The sequence below is a fragment of the Hypanus sabinus genome, unplaced genomic scaffold (assembly GCF_030144855.1).
Source record: "Hypanus sabinus isolate sHypSab1 unplaced genomic scaffold, sHypSab1.hap1 scaffold_842, whole genome shotgun sequence".
NCBI classification, from domain to species: domain Eukaryota; kingdom Metazoa; phylum Chordata; class Chondrichthyes; order Myliobatiformes; family Dasyatidae; genus Hypanus; species Hypanus sabinus.
In genome coordinates, this window is record NW_026781695.1 from 189,826 (window position 1) to 203,659 (window position 13,834).

At 54.2% G+C, this 13,834-nt stretch overlaps 1 protein-coding gene across 2 annotated transcripts in view; it reads left to right on the top strand.

Moving 5' to 3' along the window:
• Nucleotides 1-13,827, top strand: part of LOC132390298 (isocitrate dehydrogenase [NAD] subunit gamma, mitochondrial-like) — a 28,007-nt gene extending 14,180 nt beyond the window's left edge. The window contains exons 4-6 of one of the 2 annotated variants that reach the window (XM_059962915.1): nt 7,717-7,832; nt 12,739-12,799; nt 13,471-13,820. In XM_059962915.1, coding sequence (XP_059818898.1) covers nt 7,717-7,832; nt 12,739-12,799; nt 13,471-13,762 — 469 coding nt within the window. In that variant the 3' untranslated portion in view covers nt 13,763-13,820. Of the gene's footprint in view, nt 1-7,716; nt 7,833-12,738; nt 12,800-13,470 lie in introns of both variants that reach the window. The other variant, XM_059962916.1, reaches the window with a different exon arrangement.
• The last annotated feature ends 7 nt before the right edge of the window (nt 13,828-13,834 follow it).

Genomic DNA, 13,834 nt, shown 5'->3' on the forward strand with positions numbered 1-13,834 from the left:
CTTTGGCTAAAGAAAATCCTCCTCAGCTCTGTTCTAAGTGGACATGCCTCTATTCTGAGGCGGTCCCCTCTGGTCCTCGACTCCCCCAGTATAGGAAACATCTTCTCCACATCCATTCTATGTAGGCTCATAGGTTTCAGTGAGATCCCTCAGGCCCAGAGCCTCCTCTAAACCCTCTCTAAAAGGGGCCCAAAACTGCTCACAATGCTCCAAGTGAAGCCTCAGCATTATATCTTATTCTAGTTCTCTTGAAATGAATGCCAACATTGCATTTGCCTTCCTCCCCACTGACTCAATCTGCAAATTAACCTTCAGGGAATCCTGCAAGAGGACAAGTCCCTTTGCACCTAGGGTTTTTAAATTTTCTCCCCTTTTAGAAAATAGCCTCTGCTTTTATTCCTTCTACCAGAGTGCATGACCATACACTTCCCAGCACTGCACTCCATTTGCCACTTCTTTGCCCATTCTTCTAATCTAGTGGTCACCAACCTTTTTAAGCCCAAGATCCCCTAACTCGGCCTTAGTGAAAGGCAAGATCGACCCCAGATCGATTAGTTACACGCATGCGCACCGGGGCAGAAAAGACCGGAAGTAAAACCCCACAACCCGGAAGTAGAAATAATGTATAAACGCCAGGGTTTACCACCCTTCTTTGCACCGTGAACCGGTTTAATATTGACAATATTCTTGCGGACCGGCGGACAGGGTGAGAGGGCAGTGTTAAGCACGATGGGAATACAGCGATACTCGAAGGGGGTTCCTTATGTCCAGTCTATTCCGCAATTTAGTTTTTGCGGCTCTCGGCACTTAGCTTCTGTCCCGCTTGCTCAAGTTTTTTCCGCTGAAAAACTCAACGGGTTTGTCTCTAAGTGCGGGATGCTTGGACTCAGAGTACTGAAGCCGTTTTGAGGGCTTCATTGCTTCATTAGACAACCTCTTGGCCCGAGCTGCAGCCTCCCGCCCGCCTGACGCCAGCCACCTCGGCCAGGTGTGACTGGTGGTGGGTGGGGTGAGAGGACAAGGTCAGGGCCGGAGGTCCCCGTGCCGGGGCCGCAGCGGTCGCAGTCCAGAGACAGCGACCGAGCGAGGAGTGCGACAGGACATGCACCCGCCCCCCTTGTAGGATCTATTGGCCGAGAAAAGTTTGTTTCAGTCGAACGCAGTGCGGTAGCTGCTCAGCTACTTAGGAAACCCTGAGCCTGTCTGTGAATATTTTAGCACTGGGTTTTCCACGAACATTCGGTGTGCTAAACAGGTCCAGAGGCGGCGCCCATCTGTCAGCACTCCCGGCCAGTAGCATCAGCACTTCCCGCCGGCCGCACTCCCGGCCGGTAGCATCAGCACTTCCCGCCGGCCGCACTCCCGGCCAGTAGTAAAAGCACTTCCCGCCGGCCGCACTCCCGGCCGGTAGTAAAAGCACTTCCCGCCGGCCGCACTCCCGGCCGGTAGTAAAAGCACTTCCCGCCGGCCGCACTCCGGGCCGGTAGCATCAGCACTTCCCGCCGGCCGCACTCCCGGCCAGTAGCATCAGCACTTCCCGCCGGCCGCACTCCCGGCCAGTAGCATCAGCACTTCCCGCCGGCCGCACTCCCGGCCGGTAGCATCAGCACTTCCCGCCGGCCGCACTCCCGGCCGGTAGCATCAGCACTTCCCGCCGGCCGCACTCCCGGCCGGTAGCATCAGCACTTCCCGCCGGCCGCACTCCCGGCCGGTAGCATCAGCACTTCCCGCCGGCCGCACTCCCGGCCGGTAGCATCAGCACTTCCCGCCGGCCGCACTCCCGGCCGGTAGCATCAGCACTTCCCGCCGGCCGCACTCCCGGCCGGTAGCATCAGCACTTCCCGCCGGCCGCACTCCCGGCCAGTAGCATCAGCACTTCCCGCCGGCCGCACTCCGGGCCTGTAGCATCAGCACTTCCCGCCGGCCGCACTCCCGGCCGGTAGCATCAGCACTTCCCGCCGGCCGCACTCCCGGCCGGTAGCATCAGCACTTCCCGCCGGCCGCACTCCCGGCCAGTAGCATCAGCACTTCCCGCCGGCCGCACTCCCGGCCAGTAGCATCAGCACTTCCCGCCGGCCGCACTCCCGGCCGGTAGCATCAGCACTTCCCGCCGGCCGCACTCCCGGCCGGTAGCATCAGCACTTCCCGCCGGCCGCACTCCCGGCCGGTAGCATCAGCACTTCCCGCCGGCCGCACTCCCGGCCAGTAGTAAAAGCACTTCCCGCCGGCCGTGTTCCAGGGCAGTAGCATCGGCACTTCCCGCCGGCCGCACTCCAGGCCGGTAGCATCAGCACTTCCCGCCGGCCGCACTCCCGGCCGGTAGCATCAGCACTTCCCGCCGGCCGCACTCCCGGCCGGTAGCATCAGCACTTCCCGCCGGCCGCACTCCAGGCCGGTAGCATCAGCACTTCCCGCCGGCCGCACTCCCGGCCGGTAGCATCAGCACTTCCCGCCGGCCGCACTCCCGGCCGGTAGCATCAGCACTTCCCGCCGGCCGCACTCCCGGCCAGTAGCATCGGCACTTCCCGCCGGCCGTGTTCCAGGGCAGTAGCATCAGCACTTCCCGCCGGCCGCACTCCCGGCCAGTAGCATCAGCACTTCCCGCCGGCCGCACTCCAGGCCAGTAGCATCAGCACTTCCCGCCGGCCGCACTCCCGGCCGGTAGCATCAGCACTTCCCGCCGGCCGCACTCCAGGCCAGTAGCATCAGCACTTCCCGCCGGCCGCACTCCAGGCCGGTAGTAAAAGCACTTCCCGCCGGCCGCACTCCCGGCCAGTAGCATCAGCACTTCCCGCCGGCCGTGTTCCAGGGCAGTAGCGTCGGCAGTTCTCTCCGGCCGCGCGAGGTGAACACTGGCGCGAGGGTGTCACTGCGTTTAGGCAGCTGATGACCTCGCGTGGGTTCAAGCCAATCGCGATTGATGGGTTGGCGACCACTATCCCAATCTCTCTAACTCCTTCAGCAGACTCCCTGCTTCCTCAACACTACCTCTGCCTCTACCTATCTTCATACCATCTGCAAACTTGGCCATGTTGCCATCATTTCCCTCGTCCAAATCATTGATACTGACATAAAAAGAGATGGTCCCAATTCTGACCTCTGAGGAACATCGCCAATCAACGGCAATCAATCAGAAAAGGCTCCCATTATTCCCACCCTTTGCCAGTCAGCCACTGCTCTATTCATTTTTACTATCCTGTAATTCCATGGGCTAAGCAGCCTCATGTGAGGCACCTTGTCAGAGACCTTCTGAAAACCCGTACACAACATCCTCCAATTCTTCTTTGTCTACCCAGCTTGCTATTTCCTCAAAGAATTCCAGCAGGTTTTCCCCGAAGGAAACCCTGCTGACCGAGGAGTGGAATTAGGCCATTAGAGTCTGCTGAGCCATTCCATCATGGCTGATTTATTAACCCTCTCAATCCCATTCTCCTGCCTTCTTGTAACCTTTAACACCCTGATTAATTAAGAACTTATCACCTCTGCCTTAAAGGGTTACCATATGAGGAGCGTTTGCTGGCTTTGGGCCTATACCCGCTGATACTGAGAAGAATGAGGGGGGATTTCATTGAATACAACCTAATGTTGAATGTGGAGAGGATGTTTCCTGTGGTGGGGGAGTCTAGGACTAAAGGGCACAGACCCAGAATAGAGGGGTGTCCATTTAGAACAGAGGTGAGGGGGAATTTCTTGAGCTAGTGAGTGGTGAATCTGTGTAATTCATTGCCACAGGCAGCTGTGGAGGCCATATTGGGTATATTTAAGGTTGATAGATTCTTGATTTGTTAGGCTGTAGCGGTGTGCTACACGCAGCACTAAAATTACGACACGGAGTCGGTAACTGCAGTCGAAGGAAAAACTTTATTCGAAAACTTCAGCCTCACTTTTAAGCCTCTGTCAACCAGCCCCCCATGGCGAAGAGGCTCCAAAGCTCTGTGCTCGCAAACCCCCGTAGGCTATCTAATTGTGAGTCGGTTCGGATACGCTAGGAAATGAGTCGCCACAAGGCCACGAAGTGTTATGGGAAGAAGGCAGGAGACTGGGGCTGAGAGGGAAATGGATCAGCCATGATGAAATGGCAGAGCTCTCCTAAGACCCAACTGGGCCAATTCTGCTCTGATATTTTAGATATACCTGGTGACTAGGTCTGCACAGCCATCTGTGGCAATGAATTCCACAGATACACCACAGTCTGCTCTGGCTGAAGAAAGTTTTCCTCACCCCTTTTCGAAATGGACACCCTTCTATTCTGAGTCTGTGCCCTCTGGTCCCAGACTCCCACTACAGGAAACATCTTCTTCACATCCACTCTATCTAGACCTTTCGATATCCAAACACGAGAAATCTGCAGATGCTGGAAATTCAAACAACACACACAAAAAGCTGGTGGAACACAGCAGGTCAGGCAGTATCTATAAGGACTAGTCCTGACGAAGGGTCTCGGCCCGAAACGTCGACAGTGCTTCTCCTTATAGATCCTTTCAATATTTGATAGGTTTCAATGAGATCTCCCACTCATTTTTCAAAACTCCAGCAAGTACAGGCCCAGAGCCATCAAATGCTCCTGATATGTTAACTCTTTCATTGCTGGGATCATTCTCATGGACCCTCTCCAATGCCAGCATATCTTTTCTTTGACAAGGGGCCCAAGACTGTTCATAATACTCTTGAGTGTGGTCTGATCAATGCCTTATAAGGCTTCAACATTACATCCTTGCAAAACTCCTTTAATCTTAACCCTTCCTGCATTAAAGCATGTCCCCTAGTATTTAACATTTCTACTCCAGGAAAAAGATTCTGTCCTTTCGATGCATCTCACAATTCAATAAACCTCTACCAGGTCTCTCCTCAGCTTCCACCACTCCAGAGAAAAGAACCCAAGTTTGTCCAACCGCTGCATATGGCTGGCTCACACCCTATAATCCAGGTGAACCTCTTCTGCACCCTCTGCAGAGCCTTCACATCCTTCCTGTAATAATCTGTGCCCTAACCAACACTCTTGTGCACCATTCCCATCACCGCACTACAGGAAGGAGGTGAATGCACTGCAAGGGGGTGGATTCCCTGGGATGGAGCGTTTTGGAGAGAAAGAGAGGCTGGTCTGTTCTCCCTGGAGCGGAGGAGGCTTTAAACAAAGTCTCTTCCATCTACACATTTTTCATATTCATCCATTCTCTGTCCCTTAACCTTAAACATCTCTATCGAACAACAACATGCCCTCTAATCCAGGCAGCATCCTGGTGAACTTCTTCCCCACCCTCTCCAAAGCCTCCACAACTTCCTGTATGGGGCAACCAGAACTTCACACAGTGCTCCAATTGTGACCTGACCAAAGTTTAATTATTTAGCGATCCAGCGCGGAGTAGGCCCTGCCATCCCTTCGAGCTATGCTGCCCCAGCAGCCCCACAACACCGATCAACCCCAGCCTAAATCACGAGGCAATTTACACGGACCAGTTAACCCACCCGGTATGTCCCTTCTGTAAAGAGACATTACAGAACGGTGCCGGAACTGAACTCCGATCATCCTAACGTCCCACCCGGGCTGTAATAACGGCGCACAAACCACTACACTACCACGGCGCCCAGTTTTATACAGCTGCAGCGTGACTTCCTGACTCTTTCACTCCACTCCCCGACAGATGAAGGCAGGTATGTTGTACACCTACCCATGGTGTGGCCACATTCAGGGAGCTATGGACTTGGACTCTCCCATTCCCAGGCTCCCTTTGTACATCAGAGCCCCTCAGTCATGCTATGCAGTGTGTTCCTGTATTTGAGATGTAATGCTTCACACTTACCCTCTCCACATCCCCGTCAAATACCCCCGGGGAGGAGGCAACCAGAACAACACACAATATGGTCGAGGTAGAGGTGTTTAAGAGGCTCTGAAACAGACACAGGAATGTGGAGGGATATGGGCCCTGTGCGGTTAAAAGCGATTTAGTTTGATTCAGCACTGTGTTTGGCACTTAGAATCAGAATCGGGTTTAATATCACCAGCAAATGTGAAATATGCTGTCTTTGTGACAGAAGTATAAAGTAATACATAATAATATAAACTTAAATAACAGTATATCAAATAGTTAAATCAGTAATATAAAAATAAAAAAGTAGTGAGGTTAGTGTTCATGGAACAACACACACAAAACGCTGGTGGAACACAGCAGGCCAGGCAGCATCTATAAGGAGAAGCAATGTCAACATTTCGTTAGTCCTGATGAAGGGTCTCGGCCTGAAACGTCGACAGTGCTTCTCCCTATAGATGCTGCCTGGCCTGCTGTGTTCCACCAGCATTTTGTGTGTGTTGTTCGAATTTCCAGCATCTGCAGATTTCCTCCTGTCAGTGTTCATGGGTTCTACGTCCATTCAGAAATTGGACGGCAGATCTCACAGGCTTCTGTACCTCCTTCCTGATGGTAGCAATGAGAACAAAGCGTGACCTGGGTGATGTATGATGCCTTTTTGAGACATTCCAAATCATTCCAAAAGATTGCTGCCTCTGGATGAGGGACTTGTGGGACAAAGGACCTGCTCCTAGCTGAGTACTGTCGTACGTTCTGTGACCTCTTTGTTATGAGACTTTGCCCCCTGGTCGTCAGAAGGGTTTACTTTTTATTTATAGATACAGTGCGGAGTCGGCCCTCCTGGCCCTTCAAGCTGCTCCGCCCAGCAACACCCGCTAACTCTGATTTAACCCTAACCTAGTCACGAGACAATTTACAATGACCAATTAACCTAGAATGTGGGAGGAAAGTCAAAACTAAAATAAGTTTTATTCTCAAAGTACATATATGTCGCCATATACGATCCTGAGATTCATTCCCTTGTGAATCTATAGAATAGTAACTATAACCATCATTAAAATTCCGCCCAACTGGGGCATTCAACCAGAGTGCAGAAGACAGCAATCCGTAAATGCAAAATAAAGAAACAATAATATAAAGAAATAAAACAATAAATATCGAGAAGATTTAATGAAGAGTCCTTGAAAGTGAGTCCATTTCAAAGTTAAGTTGAATGCACGATAGTTGAGGGATAGTAACTGTTCCTGAACCTGGTGATGTGAGGCCTGAGGCTTCTGTACCTCCTTCCTAATTACAGCAGTGAGGAGAGAGCCTGTCCTGGGTGGTGGTGGGGGGGTCCCAGATTATGGATGCTGCTTTCCTGTGACAGCGTTTCCTGTCGATGTGCTAAATGCTGTGGAGGGCTTTAATCAAGATGGAATGCGTGGTATCCACTACTTTTTGTAGGATTTTCCATTTAAGGGCATTGGTGTTTGCATGCCAGGTTGTGATGCAGCCAGTCAATATACTCTCCACTACACCATTATTGAAGTTCGTCTAAATTGGAGATGTCATGCATACTCATAAGGAAGTAGAGGCACTGCTGTGCTTTCTTGCACTTGATCGCACTTACATGCAAAATGCACATACAAGTGTGAACTTGTAGAGAACACACACATTCCATGTGTGTGAGCCCCTTACAAAGAGCACTGGGACACTATAACATTCTGAGCTGTAATAGCACGCTAAACGTAATGCTACTGCGGAGGGGGGGGCAAGTCTGGGATTCTGCCCGGAGAGGCTCAGTGGCTGGATTGGTCCATCGGAATACATAAAGGGAAGGAAGGTAACAGGGAATGTGGAGCCAAGCTGAATATGGAGAACGGGGTGGGAGGCTCCCACCTTCTGACTGTCTGCTGCCCTGACCCAGGTGTGCCTGTGTCCCGATTGATTTCGAGGTGGTGGATGTCCGTCCTTCGCCGGACAGTGGGGCCAGCCTCGAAGGCGCGCTGACAGCAATCCGGAGGAACCGCGTGGCGCTGAAGGGTGAGAGAACCCGCGGCTGTTCAGCAGCTCTGTGGCACTTGTCAGGGACATCCAGTGGAACACCTCCCCTTCCTGTACATCCCTCCATCTGCAACCCCAATGGGATCCACCCCTTCTCATTCACTCTCAGCATCCACACTCCCAATGGGACCCCTCCCAAGCCATACCTCCCACTGTCCACATTCCCAATGGAACCCACCCCTTCCTGTACATCCCACTGTCCACAACCCTAATGGGACCCCTCCCAAGCCATACCTCCCACTGTCCATAGCCCCAATGGGACCCACCCCTTCCCATACATCCCACTGTCCACAACCCCAATGGGACCCACCCCTTCCCAATCACTCCCATTGTCCACAACCCCAATGGGACCAACCCCCTCCCACTCACTCCCACTGTCCACAACCCCAATGGGACCCACCTCTTCCCAATCACTCCCACTGTCCACAACCCCAATGGGACCCACCCCTTCCCAATCACTCCCACTGTCCATAATCCCAATGGGACCCACCCCTTCCCAATCACTCCCACTGTCCATAATCCCAATGGGACCCACCCCTTCCCAATCACTCCCATTCTCCATAATCTCAATGGGACCCACCCCTTCCTAATCACTCCCATTGTCCACAACCCCAATGGGACCAACCCCTTCCTAATCACTCCCACCGTCCACAACCCCAATAGGACCAACCCCTTCCCAATCACTCCCACTGTCCACAACCCCAATGGGACCCACCCCTTCCCAATCACTCCCACTGTCCACAACCCCAATGGGACCCACCCCTTCCCAATCACTCCCACTGTCCACAACCCCAATGGGACCCACCCCTTCCCAATCACTCCCACTGTCCACAACCCCAATGGGACCCACCCCTTCCCAATCACTCCCACTGTCCACAACCCCAATGGGACCCACCCCTTCCTAATCACTCCCACTGTCCACAACCCCAATGGGACCCCTCCCAAGCCATACCTCCCACTGTCCACATTCCCAATGGAACCCACCCCTTCCTGTACATCCCACTGTCCACAACCCTAATGGGACCCCTCCCAAGCCATACCTCCCACTGTCCATAGCCCCAATGGGACCCACCCCTTCCCATACATCCCACTGTCCACAACCCCAATGGGACCCACCCCTTCCCAATCACTCCCATTGTCCACAACCCCAATGGGACCAACCCCTTCCCAATCACTCCCACTGTCCACAACCCCAATGGGACCCACCTCTTCCCAATCACTCCCACTGTCCACAACCCCAATGGGACCCACCCCTTCCCAATCACTCCCACTGTCCACAACCCCAATGGGACCCACCTCTTCCCAATCACTCCCACTGTCCACAACCCCAATGGGACCCACCCCTTCCCAATCACTCCCACTGTCCACAATCCCAATGGGACCCACCCCTTCCCAATCACTCCCACTGTCCATAATCCCAATGGGACCCACCCCTTCCCAATCACTCCCATTCTCCATAATCCCAATGGAACCCACCCCTTCCCAATCACTCCCATTCTCCATAATCTCAATGGGACCCACCCCTTCCTAATCACTCCCATTGTCCACAACCCCAATGGGACCAACCCCTTCCTAATCACTCCCACCGTCCACAACCCCAATAGGACCAACCCCTTCCCAATCACTCCCACTGTCCACAACCCCAATGGGACCCACCCCTTCCCAATCACTCCCACTGTCCACAACCCCAATGGGACCCACCCCTTCCCAATCACTCCCACTGTCCACAACCCCAATGGGACCCACCCCTTCCCAATCACTCCCACTGTCCACAACCCCAATGGGACCCACCCCTTCCCAATCACTCCCACTGTCCACAACCCCAATGGGACCCACCCCTTCCCAATCACTCCCACTGTCCACAACCCCAATGGGACCCACCCCTTCCTAATCACTCCCACTGTCCACAACCCCAATGGGACCCTTCCCAAGCCATACCTCCCACTGTCCTTAACCCCAATGGGACCCACCCCTTCCCATACATCCCACTGTCCACAACCCCAATGGGACCCCTCCCAAGCCATACCTCCCACTGTCCATAACCCCAATGGGACCCACCCCTTCCCAATCACTCCCACTGTCCACAACCCCAATGGGACCCACCCCTACCCAATCACTCCCACCGTCCACAACCCCAATGGGACCCACCTCTTCACAATCACTCCCACTGTCCACAACCCCAATGGGACCCCTCACTATCCCATCCATCCCAACCTCCACAAGCCCAATGGGATCCTTCCTTTCCCATACATACCACCGTCCACAACCCCAATGGGACCCACCCCTTCCCATTCATCCCGCTGTCCACAACCCCAATGGGACCCCTCCCAAGCCATACCTCCCACTGTCCATAGCCCCAATGGGACCCACCCCTTCCCATACATCCCGCTGTCCACAACCCCAATGGGACCCCTCCCAAGCCATACCTCCCACAGTCCATAGCCCCAATGGGACCCACCCCTTCCCATTCATCCCGCTGTCCACAACCCCAATGGGACCCCTCCCAAGCCATACCTCCCACTGTCCATAGCCCCAATGGGACCCACCCCTTCCCATACCTCCCACTGTCCATAACCCCAATGGGACCCACCCCTTCCCAATCACTCCCACTGTCTGTACTCCCAATGGGCCTCCACCCTTTCAAATCACTCCCACTGTCTGTACTGCCAATGGTACCCCACCCCTTACCAATCACTCCCACTGTCTGTACTCCCAATGGTACCCCACCCCTTACCAATCACTCCCACTGTCTGTACTCCCAATGGGCCTGCACCCCTTACCAATCACTCCCACTGTCTGTACTCCCAATGGGCCTCCACCCTTCCCAATCACTCCCACTGTCTGTACTCCCAATGGTACCCCACCCCTTACCAATCACTCCCACTGTCTGTACTCCCAATGGGCCTCCACCCTTCCCAATCACTCCCACTGTCTGTACTCCCAATGGGCCTCCACCCTTCCCAATCACTCCCACTGTCTGTACTCCCAATGGGCCTCCACCCTTCCCAATCACTCCCACTGTCTGTACTCCCAATGGGCCTCCACCCTTCCCAATCACTCCCACTGTCTGTACTCCCAATGGGCCTCCACCCTTCCCAATCACTCCCACTGTCTGTACTCCCAATGGGCCTCCACCCTTCCCAATCACTCCCACTGTCTGTACTCCCAATGGGCCTCCACCCTTCCCAATCACTCCCACTGTCTGTACTCCCAATGGTACCCCACCCCATACCAATCACTCCCACTGTCTGTACTCCCAATGGGCCTCCACCCTTCCCAATCACTCCCACTGTCTGTACTCCCAATGGGCCTCCACCCTTCCCAATCACTCCCACTGTCTGTACTCCCAATGGTACCCCACCCCATACCAATCACTCCCACTGTCTGTACTCCCAATGGGCCTCCACCCTTCCCAATCACTCCCACTGTCTGTACTCCCAATGGTACCCCACCCCTTACCAATCACTCCCACTGTCTGTACTCCCAATGGGCCTCCACCCTTCCCAATCACTCCCACTGTCTGTACTCCCAATGGGCCTCCACCCTTCCCAATCACTCCCACTGTCTGTACTCCCAATGGGCCTCCACCCTTCCCAATCACTCCCACTGTCTGTACTCCCAATGGGCCTCCACCCTTCCCAATCACTCCCACTGTCTGTACTCCCAATGGGCCTCCACCCTTCCCAATCACTCCCACTGTCTGTACTCCCAATGGGCCTCCACCCTTCCCAATCACTCCCACTGTCTGTACTCCCAATGGGCCTCCACCCTTCCCAATCACTCCCACTGTCTGTACTCCCAATGGTACCCCACCCCTTACCAATCACTCCCACTGTCTGTACTCCCAATGGGCCTCCACCCTTCCCAATCACTCCCACTGTCTGTACTCCCAATGGGCCTCCACCCTTCCCAATCACTCCCACTGTCTGTACTCCCAATGGGCCTCCACCCTTCCCAATCACTCCCACTGTCTGTACTCCCAATGGGCCTCCACCCTTCCCAATCACTCCCACTGTCTGTACTCCCAATGGGCCTCCACCCTTCCCAATCACTCCCACTGTCTGTACTCCCAATGGGCCTCCACCCTTCCCAATCACTCCCACTGTCTGTACTCCCAATGGGCCTCCACCCTTCCCAATCACTCCCACTGTCTGTACTCCCAATGGGCCTCCACCCTTCCCAATCACTCCCACTGTCTGTACTCCCAATGGTACCCCATCCTTCCAAATCACTCCCACTGTCTGTACTCCCAATGGTACCCCACCCCTTACCAATCACTCCCACTGTCTGTACTCCCAATGGGCCTGCACCCCTTACCAATCACTCCCACTGTCTGTACTCCCAATGGGCCTCCACCCTTCCCAATCACTCCCACTGTCTGTACTCCCAATGGGCCTCCACCCTTCCCAATCACTCCCACTGTCTGTACTCCCAATGGGCCTCCACCCTTCCCAATCACTCCCACTGTCTGTACTCCCAATGGGCCTCCACCCTTCCCAATCACTCCCACTGTCTGTACTCCCAATGGTACCCCACCCCTTACCAATCACTCCCACTGTCTGTACTCCCAATGGGCCTCCACCCTTCCCAATCACTCCCACTGTCTGTACTCCCAATGGGCCTCCACCCTTCCCAATCACTCCCACTGTCTGTACTCCCAATGGGCCTCCACCCTTTCCAATCACTCCCACCATCTATAGTCCCATGGGACCCCCCCCCTTCCCATTCTTTTCCAAAGGGACCCTTCACAATCATTCCAGTTGTGTCATTAAATGATTTGAGTCCGGGAGATTTGCAATCAGCAATTGGCTGATGTTTCAGCATTAGTCACAGGGAGCTTGTTCATACATATATATGTGCTTCATAATCCTGCTGTCTGTTGCAGGCAACATCGAGACCAATCATAACATGCCCCCATCACACAAGTCCAGCAACAATCTGCTGAGGTAAGTGGACTTTACCCCACACACACACGGGGTGTGGGAGGAGAGGGGGCAGGGTTTATATATAGAACACACACACACACACACACCACCACCACCCCAGCAGTTAAGGCAGCATCTATGGAGAGGAATAAACTATGTTTTGGGCCAGGACCCTTTATCAAGACAGGAAAGGAACAGGGCAGAAGTCAGAATAAGAAAGTGGGAGGAGGGGGAGTGGTTCAGGGGGTGTATATATAGAGTGACAGATGCCTGGGAGTGGGACTGGGATCCCATCCAGGGGTTCAGGGAGAGGGTTTATATATATAGTGACAGATACATGGGAGTGGGTTATGGACGAATCCTATCCAGGGGTTTAATGGGTTAATATATAGAATAGTGGACCCCCTGGAGTGGTTTCCAGGCTAGGATATAATCCAGAAGTTCAGTGGGTTTATATCACAGACTGGGATTCAATCCAGGGGTTTGGCACATTTATGTATAGTAAAGCAGATCCTTGGGAGTGGGATAAAATGCCAGTAATCTACAGTGGGTGATAGTGGGCATAGTTTTGTTCCTGTTATGGGGTTTATCTTTATGCCAAGCATTTCAAAAAGCTGCCGTCTCTAACCTCTGACTCTCACCTCTCTTCCCCCCCACCCCCCCCATGACTCCACACACACGGCTGATGTCAGGACAAGCCTGGACCTCTATGCCAACGTCATACACTGCCGCAGTCTGCCCGGCGTGCTGACCAGGCACCAGGGCATCGACATCCTCATCATCCGAGAGAACACAGAGGGCGAGTACAGCAACCTGGAACACGAGGTGGGTCACCCCTCAACTCCGCTGCCCCGACCGCAGAATATGCCCCAGCTCACCAAATGCCCCTCATGGTCAGAGGAGGTAGCACGAGGTGGGTTCTCTCCTCCGTCTCCCCCTCCCCCAAGCACGTCGGTGTGCCGGCAGGTAAGGGATGCTCGCTAACTGACCAAACGTCCCGCACGGACGCGGGCAGAGAGCGTGGAATGGGTGCCCTCCACCGTACCCCCTCCCCCA